Raw genomic sequence first — 12542 nt, forward strand, 5'->3', positions numbered from 1 at the left:
GACAGAGGAATAAATACCTAAAAAATACCCTGTATGATTATAAATAAATGTGCTATTTTTAATGTAGTGGATACTAAAACTAATGACCATTGCTTTTCTTTTTTTCCCCCTTCTTTTTCTCCTCAAGATTAATAAAGGAAACTGGTCTCAGACAGGAATGAGTTTCTTTTATGTCAATTTGAAAGTTTTGACTGCAGAGAAAGCTGCTAAAATCTACTAAAGTACTACTATAACAGTACTATAATGAACATAGAGTTTTCTAATGGACTTTGTGGAAAAAGTCATAAGAGGACAGCAAACTTATTGAGTGCTTATGAAGTATATTTACCTTTTTTAATAGAAGTACATAGAAGCAGATAACCTTTATAAAGGTTTTTAAATAAGTATTTCTGCTATCATGTGATACTTTCATTCTTCTATCTGTGGTTACTATGCAATATGTCTTATGTATTACACAGTGTATTATTTTTGTATGTGAAAAAACTAAGGCAGGCTGTTTGTTTCTTAAGCTGTTCATACAACAAATGATTATAATTACAATGTCCTAATCATTTGGATTATTCAGATAACTATGCAACCCTCTCGCGATTAATTGATCTGTTAAGAAGAGCTGGGAAACTAGAAGAAGTCCCAAGATTTCTTTTAATGGCTGAAAAACATTCTCCCAGAACAAAGATTGAACCAGGATTTCACTACTGCAAAGGACTGTATCTTTGGTACTTGCAATTATAATTAAGATAAATGATATTTGATTACATAGTACATATTTTAATTAACTTTCTTGTCATCTGTTGTCATCCAAAGATGTTACGTATAGTGTGATAATGATAACTTGCTTAATAATGTAGCACTACTTCCTTAATTACTTAAGTTGCTAGGATTTTAAGGGCTCCTTTTCTCTTCTGAAATACTTTCCAGTAAGCTTCTCTTTAAATTATTTTGTCTCACATACATCTTTTGTGTTTCTGATAGTTAAAAGGGATAATCTTGCTGATTAAGTAATCTAATATTTCTTATTGTCAAGTGTTAGAGTTTATCAGACTGCTTTTAGCCTGCAACAACAAATTCCTTGCAATAGTATACATGCTGTTCAAACCTTGCATTATCAGTGCATGCAGGTGTGTCATCTGGTCTTCAGTACTGGATTGTCTTTCCTGGGTTTTGCGTGAGATTTGAGGCAGTAAATTTTACTGTCTCAGATTTAAATATTTTATCTGCCTAGGTATACAGGTGAACCAAACGATGCACTGTGGCATTTTAATAAAGCTCGAAAGGACAATGACTGGGGACAGAATGCAGTCTACAACATGATTGAAATTTGTTTGAACCCAGATAATGAAACTATGGGTGGTGAAGTCTTTGAAAATCTGGATGCTGACATAGGGTGAGTGAATGAAATAAATATTGCCCCGTAAGAACGTGCCTTAATTTAAATTGCTACATCTTTAAGCTCATCTAATGCTTTGAATATTCCACTTACTATATTGTGAGAGACCATTCTAGACTGTAGTCAGTCAGTCTTAAGCTAAAAGTAGAGAAGGTTTTGTCTGGAATGCTGATCACTTGGAATGTTAAAAATAGCTTATTAGGTTGGAACTGCAGTTGTTTGAGAAGAGAATCAGGGCAGAATGCCTGTATAACAGAGTCATCTTGTACAAAATGGCATGCCTTTAGCATGGAATTGCTACTAAGTTGTAATTAATTTGGTGTGTATTAAAGAAAAGCTTTTACAAATTCTTTCTGTTAACAGTAATCCAACAGAGAAGCAGGAGTCTGTGGAATTGGCTGTAAGAACAGCAGAAAATCTTCTGAAGGAGCTCAAGCCTCAGACCGTTCAGGGTCACATTCAATTGCGAATCATGGAAAATTATTGTCTCATGGCAACCAAACAAAAATCAAGTGTTGAACGAGCACTGAACACATTCACTGAAATAGTAGTGGCTGAGGTGAGTAACCTTTCTCATTTCCTCAGTCATCACACTTACTACATTTTTGGTTTTAACTATTCTCACAGTTTACATTCAGAAGTAGTGATGTGTCTTAGTGCTATTTGTTCTAAGGAATTTTTTTCCATTAATATTTTTTATAAAGTTAAAAATAATTTAACAGCTGAAATAGCATCTTTAGAAGACTTCAATTACGTTGCAAAAACTAAATTATAATACTGACAGTTACTGAAATGTGACCAGGCTGTTTGGTTTGAGTAGTGGGTTTTGCTTTTTAATTCTCAGGCTTGCCAGCAATGCATCTGATGATCTAAGTCTGTACAGTACCTTCATTTTGTAGGCAAAAATAATGAAGTATAAGCTGCCTTCGTTTACTTCATGGCAATTTGACAGAATTTAAATTCCAGGGCAAGATTATGCATCTGCTTAAAAATCATCCTTATGATGGAAAGCTTCATTATTTTACAGCTACTTGTAGCCATTAGCTTTGGGATTAACAACAGATGTTCTTGATACCAGCACCTTCCTATAGATTTTATTTAAGCACATGTAGACACATTTAGTCCATCAGAATGTCGATAAATATTTGAGTTGCTGCTACCCTTTAACTGTGTGCCAAACTGCTCCTTGGCTGAGCTGAGTATACAGATACTTATCTTGTGTATAAGGCAGTTCTGAGAATCACAGAAGGGTAGGGGCTGTAAGAGGCCTCCTGAGATCTGTTCGAGTCCCCTGCTGACAGGTCCTCTAGAGCAGGTTGCCCAGGATTGTGTCCAGGTGGGTTTTGAATATCTCCAGGGAAGGAGACTCCACAACCTCTCTTGCCAGGCTGTTCCTGTGCTCTGTTAGCCTCAAAGTAAAGAAGTTTTCCTTATGTTCAGATGATCCTTCTTGCATTCCAGTTTGTGCCTTTTGCCTCTTGTTCTGTCACTGGGCACCACAGAAAAGAGTCTGTCCCTATCTTCTTGACATCTGCTCTTCAGATATTCTTAAGCATTGACAGGATGCCCTCTCAGTCTTCTCCAGGCTAAACAGCCCCAGGTCTCTCAGCCTTGTAATGCAGGAGAGATGCTCACATGGTGACACAGTTCCAGCAGGAAGAATGTTCCAGTCTAGGTTAGTCTTCTTTCCAGGGTTGCATAAAATACACAGTTTTAATCTCTTCAGACTTCAGAGGTTATTGATCTATGCTAGGTGTAACTCCTGAGGGAGAGAGGGTGTGAGCTGATCATTATGTGAAAGAGGGGATTTTGGTGAGGTTGGGGGGTTTTTAATTGTTTTGTGTTTTTTTTAACCCTCTGTGGCAAGCCTATTTACAGTACAACCCTATGAAGAGGTGTAGAGCTGGAATACCAGTAGTGAGCCAGGAACACAGAGAGGGAGGGAGAAGCTTCTAAATCAGCAGCTGACAAAACTACTGTCTGCATTTAGGAAGCAGTTTTGGGATGTGAGCCCCATTGTCACCTATTATCTAGTGATTATAAGGGCAAGATTGCAAAAGACACACTGAAGAAGATGAATCTCATTTGAGGCCTGGAAGCCTAGTCCTTGTTGTGATAACACCAGCCACAGAGCCATGCAGTAATAGACTGAGCCCATGCTAATAAAGGCAGGATTCCTGTCAGTTTCTATCTGAAATATTTATTTATGTATCAGAAGGATAGATCTTGGTGGTATCGGAACATTTCCAGTTGAGATGAAATACATGTGGTTGCTTTCAGTGTTTGCTGAGCCTGAACAGGATTATTTTGAGACCAAACTTATGTTCAGCCTCTTAATTACTGTGATTAGTCTTACAGAAATAAACTTAGCACTAGGTGGAAAACATGTTTTTTAGAAAGGCTATTTGTATGATCCTAAGATGTACTACTTAGGGTTTAGATACCTGTGAATGTCTTCTATAGAAACAAAAAAATTAAAAGCAAACTAAAAAAGCACCTAGCAGTCACTATGCTTTTTTTACTTCAGAAAGATCATATACCAGCACTTTTGGGAATGGCCACAGCCTATATGATCTTGAAACAGACTCCACGAGCCAGAAATCAGTTAAAACGGATTTCAAAAATGAGCTGGAATCCAATTGATGCAGAGGAATTTGAAAAGAGTTGGCTTCTGCTTGCAGATATCTATATTCAATCTGCAAAATATGATATGGCTGGTGAATTATTGAAATGGTGCCTTCGTCATAACAGAGTAAGTGAATGCCCATTAAAAGTAACCTTAGTAACCTTCTATTTTAATTCATCTAAATGTTTAGTTTTCACCTGAAACGTGATTTTGAAATTTATTTCTTTTTCCAGTTACATGGTATTTGATTTATTAAGGAAGAAGTAGACCAAAACAAGCCAGGAGACCAGTAACTTTACACTGGAGGGTAGTAATCAAACCTGTGAATACTGCTTAGTCATTTTTAGTTACTTTCTATAATACCTTATGCAAGTTTCAGCTGTGGTAACACTAGAAGCTTAAGGTGTTTATTGAATGGCAAAGATGCATTTTATTGAGTCTTGCAAACCTGGTAAAGAAAGGTGTAGCCAAATTTTGGAGACTTGCTCCATTTATTAGGTGATTTTATCTTCATACCTGAAAGTACATTTTTAAACATTTATGTTCATAAGTCTTCTACTCCACAGAAGATTTATTTATTCTTTTTAATGCTGGTTTTAATGTGCTGTGAAGACAAACCCAAATGTTTTTACTTCAGGATTTCTGAGCAGGCAAACTGTCCAATACTCTGATTTGCCACAGAGACGCCCCTTAAAATAGGATGTACTCAGTTTCGTGCTTACAGAAAATTAGTTTGAATTTAGTTAAGAAATAAAATCTACCTTAAAGTCAGTTACATGCTTGTTCAGATGGCCAAAGGAAGTTGCAAAATCGGTATCACTGAGGGATAAACATGAGTCACCTCCCCAAATAAAACATATCTTGAAATAGATGGCCTGTTCAGCAGGTATGCACCACAAATGACAGTTTGTTGCAGAAGTTCCCAAGCAGCAATAAAACCATAGCCTGCTTGATAGGAAGGAGGATGGCACATTAAAAGTCTGCAACTCTGGTTGCTTAGCAAAGCAGCAGAGTAAAGATACTGACTTTTTTTCAACTTACGTGCAAAACAGCTAAGCAAGAGTTGTACTAAACAAAGAGGTGTTGAATACTTTAGATCTCAACAAATCTTGTTAATTCTCAAGATAATATTTAGTATCTTCAATTTAGAAGATTCAAGTAAACAAATTACTGTGATGCATTCCTTTTTAGGATTTTTTTAGCAGTCAGAATTGAATTATGGGGATACAGATTTGAATTCAATTCTGTGGATATAGATACATGATATATACATATATGCGGATATAGATGTATACAATTTATAGATATATATATACAATTTAGGTAAATATTTTGAATGAAAACTTAATAAAAGCCTATGTTCTATATGTTCTAATATGGATTGCTTCTGATTTAAAAAAAAAAATAAAAAATAAGGTTTGGATAGTGAAATTGAAGTTTCCTATTGATTACCCATCTTCATTTTGAACTTCTTGTTTCATTTATCATAAATGAGGAGGGTGTGTGTATTTTGGAAGCCCTTCTTGGAAATAGTGAAGTTAAAGACAAAGTGTAATTTATATTAAACAGCATTTCTTTGCTTATGTATAAAAGGTGCACGTTTTCACAACACCTGAATTTTTATCTCAAAAATACTTGACCTATTGATGGCATAATATAAGCTTTTTGCAGTAAGTGCATGTGGTAGCTAAGAGTTTCCTGCCCTATATGATAAATGTAAGACTTCTTACTGTATTTTTTATTATGGAGTTTAACTGATTTACTTGTACATGTAACAAAATCAAGGCTAGTATTTCCTCTAGTGCTTAATAGTTTTTGGAAGCTGTTTTTGAGATACTTGTAGTTTGCCACTTGCAGTTGTACAAAATGAAATATTTAATAGTTGATGCTCTCTTGAGGATATTTGTGTCTGTACTTAATTTTAAGTAGAAAATTATAAGACAGTGTCCAAAAATAAGGATATGAAAAAAAACTTTTTAAGAAATAGTGAAATAAGCATATTTTTAGAAGATACAATGCTTTTCAGGTGGACTTGAAATGGGACTCCTGTAGGATTATTATTAACTCAGAGAGTTATTTGCAGGCTTTCTGTGTGCTCTCAACATTTTTGAAAGAGTAGATGCAATGTCGTCCTCTATGAACTCTGTTATTTGCTCAGTGTAACATAGGAAGTCACTATGCAGAATTCCATATAACTGATTTCTATTACAGATATTTTAAATCAATACTATCTTTTCCTCAAAGCTAATACAAGTATTTTATTGTTTTCCTGTTTTCCAGTTATACAGATTTGAAACATTTAAGTAATTAAGATGTTAGTATTGTTATATATAAGCTTACCTAAATAAAATTTTTAATTAATGTTTATGTTTTGCAGTCATGCTGCAAGGCTTATGAATACATGGGGTACATAATGGAAAAGGAACAAGCATATAAGGATGCAGCAATAAATTATGAGATGGCCTGGAAATATGGAAACCAAACAAATCCAGCGATAGGCATGTATATGTAGCCTACACATGATTTCAGGCACTACCCTGTACTGGAAAGACTGCTTTTGATTTTGCATAGAGATAGATTATCATGTAAAAACCTCAGATGTTTAAAGGTGTTCTTAACAGTCACTTTGAAAGACCCAGTGGCAAGAAGTAGCAGCTTTATGGCACTTCAGAAGTTTCTGCTGTTTTAGTACAAAGTTTGGTCCAAAACAGTTTTAGTTTGCTCTTTGTGAACCACTTTCTCTGTAAGTACAGCATTAATTTTTAAGAATGAGTTTACAGTAATGCAATGTGTCCTGTCTATTAGAGAACTTTTTATAATAGCCAATATATATCTGATGGTGGCAGATCATTGTTTTATTTCAGTGTGATAATCAGACAAATTATCTATTTATATGGATAAGTTTTTTTACATATGAGTAAATGTTTCAAAAATAAATGTCTTTTAAATAGATCTGGTTTTAGTAAGATGGTTAAGCGCAAACTTGGGATACTACTGAGTTGCAATTTGGATAGTTAATTGAAGTCTACACTAAACAGTCACCATTTATGGCTATTTTAATGTGGGAAATCTTTTATGAAGCAGATACATAGGATAAAATGCACTTTCATACTCAACACCTAGAGTCAGTCTCCAGCTACCAGGGATGGTGATTTTTACAAATACCATTCCAAGTTTTGGGCTATGCTTATGGCCCCTCAAAATTACATACAACTTGTGGTCTTTAATATGTGGTGGGGTTTGCGCCCTAGATTTTTTTTTTTTCCCAAATATTGGAAATTGCATGCTTATAACCTGTTTATTTTCTTCTCAGTCCTGATCTCTGCCCAGGCTGATACACTTAAGCTGTACCTTTTATGTTGCAAGTATCAGCCTGACATGTTGTTATGGAACTTAGCCATATGAGGGGGTTTTTATCAGTGGTCTGCTGAGAGTGGAACCGAACTGCATTTTAATGCCTACTTTCTTATTTCTATCCTGATTTCCCCACCCCCCCTTCTGTCCTGTAATAATGGAATTGCCTTTACAAAGGGATAGTGTATTGCAGGTCACAGTGAGAAGCTCTGTGGGGTACCACAGTAACTGAAAGAGGACAACCCTTATGTGTTCTCTGTAGTAACACATCCTCTCCAGAATAATGTATCCTTGTGATTCAAACATAGCTATCAGTGTGTAAAGGGCTTTTATTTACTACTTGAAATGACTTTCAGTAAGAAATTTTGACCTCAACAGTTTTAGATGAGAGAATACTAGAAAACAAATGTACTAACTTCAGAAACATGTGGTGACCAAAATGAATTTGAATGTGATATCTTAGTTTCTTGGTACAGAAACTGAAATTGTCACCTTTTATTCCCCCTTTTACTTACAGGATACAAGCTGGCTTTCAATTACCTGAAAGGAAAGAGATACGTTGATGCAATCGATGTTTGTCATAAGGTAGAATCTGCATATGTACTTAATACTCTGTCTACAATAGCAACATTGTTCTACATAATGCTCCTTTTTTGGGGGGGGGGTGTGTGTTTAAATTTCTAAAATAGACAGTTTAACGTTAGAAGGCTGGTTTATTTGGTAAATTGGATTAAATTAAATATCCTTTATGTAATCTCCTCCTCCTGAGCTCCCTGGCCAGCAGGTAAATTAAGAGATGAAGGGGCTGACTATTATACGTAAAAGCATATTTAGCTGGCACTACATTCTGTTGGCTCTATGATTGCAGCTTGGTAAATCAATACAGAAGTATAGCTGAACAGGTTAATCAAATATTAATATCAGAAGACACTGTTAGAAGGTAACTTACAGTACTTTATTGTATGATCCAAACAGGAACAGAGCAGACACCAAATAAGAGTAAGGGCTGCTATTGCGGAAGCAGAGTGAACATTATTAATTAATAGTTATTAGCATTAATAATGCAATAAATATATTTACTCTTTTTGGGGAAATAAAAGTAACTGGAAAGGACAAATTGAATGAAAGGATAAAGGAGTGAAGGGAATTAAGAGCCAGATGATCAAGTATAGTAAGCAGAGCATAGTAAGAAAGAGCCTGTGGGAGTGAAATATGTGAAAGCAGTATATCATTGCAGAGAAAGAATACTTAAAACCTTGGAAATATCTCCAGAGCTCAGTCTTCTGAATGCTTACATTTCAAACCACAGAGAGGCTTTAGCCCTTGACTCCTGTGCCTTTCACATCAAGGTGACAAGGCAGGGTGAAAGAGAAGCTAACTGTCTTTGGTAAAGCTGTCCTTGACCTCCATTGTCTGTACCTACAGTTAAATATTATGCATTCTTAAAATAAACTTGTCATTATTTTAGTTTTAGATTGTGATAAGGAAGTATTCTTTCAGTATTCTTTCCTTTTAGACACGTTTTGGGTTGTTTTGTCTTTTGACAGGTCCTTGAAGTACATCCAAATTATCCAAAGATCAGAAAGGAAATACTTGACAAGGCCCGTGCATCACTAAGAACATGATTTTTAATTGTTTTATTTGAGAGGGGGAAGGGCAGGGGGCATGTTTTTGTTCATTTGCTTTGTATGGTTCATCAACTTGTTTGATGAATTTTGCTTCAGAAGCTGTGAATGAAATACTACAGTGACAAAGACCATATCAGCACAAGTGTATTGCGAATATAATTAACTTAGTTATACTAGAGATCTGTGTTATGTTCTGCAGCCCTGAAAGAAATTATTCTCATTCTGTGTGCCATGTAAGGTGTCATCCAACATCACAAAAACATGTTACCAGCATTACAAAATTATTTCAAAGCATGTAACTCAGTGTTTTGTGTTGTCCATTTGAAACATTACTCAGAACAACATCCTGTATTACCTTGTGCAGGTGCATTGTTAGGGTTATATATTTTGGTTCTTGTGAAATATTTATCCATAGTTACAGTGTAGGCTTTATTGCTACAGATGTATTTCTAAAGCGTGCTTTTTATTTTTATATATATTTTAAGCACACTTTTTTAATCTTGAAAAGAACAACTATATACATTGTTCTCAATGAAACTTATATTTTTAATGAAGATCTAATATTTAAAATTAGCACCAAGTGTTACACAGAATTTATTTTCTACTTATTCTGTCTTATTATCCATCTGTCAGATTTCCATGAAGAGAAATGTTTGACATTTTCAGTTTGGAGTGTTCAGTCTTTCAGCATTGTATGTGTAGACAGTACAGGCCTTTGTGCACGAGTAGCATTTGGTTATCCATACAAAACACCTTTCTGAAGAAATAATTTTGATTCCAAGGGGGTTAGAGTCTTATCTCACGTACAGAATATGCCTGTGGATCTTTCAAAGCACCAATAGCATGTCATCAGTGAGAGGAAGGAGATGCATCAGGTTTTTCACTAATGCAGAATTTTGGAAAAAAACATTGTTACATTTAATTTTCAAGCAGTATTTGACTAGAAAAGTAATATTTTGAGTGTGAAAAACAATCCTTAATACTAGTGATTTACGTTTCTTAACTAATTTCAGTTTCCTCCTTATGTAATTTTAGCTTTTCATGTTGACATCGTGTAAAGTCATTTGGGTTTTGGATTTCTGTTTTACAATAACTAAATGTTAAGGCTACAAAAATGGAGCCTGTGTACAATCATATCTAATCTCATTTACCAATAATTGGGTGCTGTATCTTGCTTTGTTTCCTAAACAGAATAACATGCATCACTTATGCAGTGATGCTTTCAACTGGTGGTTTTCATGCTCTTTGACAAGATTTGTGTGAATATTAGAATTGAGAAAAGACCCAAATAAACATCCTGTCCTTCCCTAGGGAACCTTGAAACTTATGCCATAGCTTTATCCTATCTCAGCACTGGCAATCACTGTGTAGATAACTGTACCAGACCTTGTTTTTTACCTGCAAGATGAGCACTGTAATAGAGCTCTGAGAAAGAAGATGTAGGAGACTGATTTAAAACTATTGGGGTTTGAAATGAGGAACATGGAAGGATCTGGAAATGCTGAGACTGGGATGAAGTGTAAGGGAGCTGGGCTGTGGGGGTCAGTAGACAATGAATTCTTAAATTGCTGGTTTTTCCCTCTGTTAAAAGAATAAGTACATAGGCCTTAGCAAGGCAATTTCTAGAAAAGCAGCATCCCTGTAGACTGCCCTATTCATACAGGATCAATGTAGTTTTGCTTCCGCAATAACAAGCTTGGAATAAAAATAGGTGGGTTTATATCAATACTTTCAAAAAAAAAAGCAAAACTAATCTGGTTTTATCATGAGCAGAAGATGGACATTACCTTTTCATAAATGACTAAAAGGTTAGGTCATGACAGTAAGATACAGAAATTAGTTGATAGAAATTGAACTGAGATTTTGAGATTTTAGTGGCTAATTTTTGGTGAAGAGCTTTATTCGTAAACCATGCAGGTAGAAGGTTTCTGAATTCCCATTAGTCATCTTGAGCATGTCTAGTCACTAATGGCTTTTTGTAGATGAAATCTATAAAAGAGGAGTGCAGATGAGCCTCGTCTTTGAATTTATGGTTTTTCCTAAAAAGGTGGTTGTAAGTAGTCTTTTAGAAAAAAACCTTGCTCTAATATAGTCTTCCCAAAAGAAATAAATGCTGTTTCTATTTCTGTTGTAGTTTATATATGCAATTTCTATTTATTTATTTATTTTTTATTTTCTCTGCAGAAGGAATGGCTTGTTTCATTTCTCCTTACTACAACTAATTGAAAGTGTTAATCTTGTGCTTTCCTTCTGCTTTTACAGTGCGTGTTGCGTGCTTCGTGGTTTTGTTTGTTGTGTTTTTGTGTGTGCATGTGTGTGCCTTTCTTAATAAATGGTTTTGTATGGAAGAGCCTCCTGGGATGGATGGGAGTCAGTAATGCTAATTTCAAAGAGCTGAAGTCTTTACTGTGGTGTTGCTTAGCAACCCATCTTCCAGTTTGCCTTTGAATAAAAGAGGAGAGCGAAGCTGTGGTTCCTATTGATTCATTCACTGAAACTGGAAATCTAAGCATCTTGTAGCTATAGCAACATATAAGCCATAGGTGTCTCTTCCTCTCATGCCTCTCTTTCTTCCCTTTCTCCTGCAGGTACAGAATGCCTAGAATATCTTCAAGAGGATGTGTAAACATTTTTTGTAACAGTGTATTAAATATTCTGGGTTTAATTCCCTACTACTCCTTTCAGATTTGTACTGATACTAGAAAGATGATCATTAGAAGGTACCGTTAGATAAAATAATGACTATAATTAGCTGTAATAATGAAATTAGTAGCATTCTTGTAGAACAATAGAGTAAAAGTAATCTGCAGTTTTTCCCCATTTTTGAACTAATTTTGGCTATCACAAGTTCTCTTTCAAATGTGGCTCCAGCAATTTTTAGAAAGGGTCACAAACAGGCAACTCTGGTTCAGAAACTCACTCAATTGATGAGTAAGTATCTTTATAAACATAATACTTCAAATAATGCTTGCAGTATTAGAGAATTTGTTGAAATGTCTTTAGATAATTTATCTTTGAAAGTCATCCAGGAGACATTTCAGGAAAATCTCAGTGGGGGTGGATTCTGGCTCTTGAGAAGTTGATCATAAAGAACTCAGTGTGTTCTCCATACAATCCTGAACAGGGGAAAAAAAAAAACAGGAAAAGAAATAAAGGAAAATTTTCACTAACAAGTACCTCTTCATCAGTTTGTGACTGCCACTTTTTAAGTAAGGTCACTATTTCGTTAGCTGTCAGCTGTGATTTGGATTTCTGGCTTCATTCACTCTATGGTTTTACCTTTTGCTTCATCTGACAATGAAATCAGAAACATTTTAAAGCAAATCAGTGTTTAAAAACCAAATGTTTAGAATTGGACTGTAACTGCAAAAATCATGCTTTTATCTCTGTTAAAACTTGGTTTGGTAATTACGCAACATAGTGCTTGCTGAAAGAGAAACTAGGTGATTGGTTTATATGAGTAGTCTAAATCTTGGAATAATAGAATTGCTTTGTTTGGAAAAGACATTTAAGACTAGAGAGTCCAACCTAACCCTACAAAGTCAGG

The 12542-nt window shown here is 35.1% G+C and overlaps 1 protein-coding gene across 2 annotated transcripts in view; it reads left to right on the top strand.

Moving 5' to 3' along the window:
- Window positions 1-11133, top strand: part of TTC21B (tetratricopeptide repeat domain 21B) — a 36401-nt gene extending 25268 nt beyond the window's left edge. Inside the window, exons 23-29 of one of the 2 annotated variants that reach the window (XM_068138709.1) lie at window positions 566-716; window positions 1223-1384; window positions 1751-1946; window positions 3915-4139; window positions 6391-6511; window positions 7885-7952; window positions 8915-11133. In XM_068138709.1, coding sequence (XP_067994810.1) covers window positions 566-716; window positions 1223-1384; window positions 1751-1946; window positions 3915-4139; window positions 6391-6511; window positions 7885-7952; window positions 8915-8992 — 1001 coding nt within the window. In that variant the 3' untranslated portion in view covers window positions 8993-11133. Of the gene's footprint in view, window positions 1-565; window positions 717-1222; window positions 1385-1750; window positions 1947-2962; window positions 3063-3914; window positions 4140-6390; window positions 6512-7884; window positions 7953-8914 lie in introns of those variants that run through there. The other variant, XR_010987386.1, reaches the window with a different exon arrangement.
- Window positions 11134-12542: the final 1409 nt, after the last annotated feature.

This window comes from Melanerpes formicivorus, unplaced genomic scaffold (genome assembly GCF_026170545.1).
Source record: "Melanerpes formicivorus ecotype bairdi unplaced genomic scaffold, bMelFor1.0.p_v2 SCAF_5, whole genome shotgun sequence".
Classification (NCBI taxonomy): domain Eukaryota; kingdom Metazoa; phylum Chordata; class Aves; order Piciformes; family Picidae; genus Melanerpes; species Melanerpes formicivorus.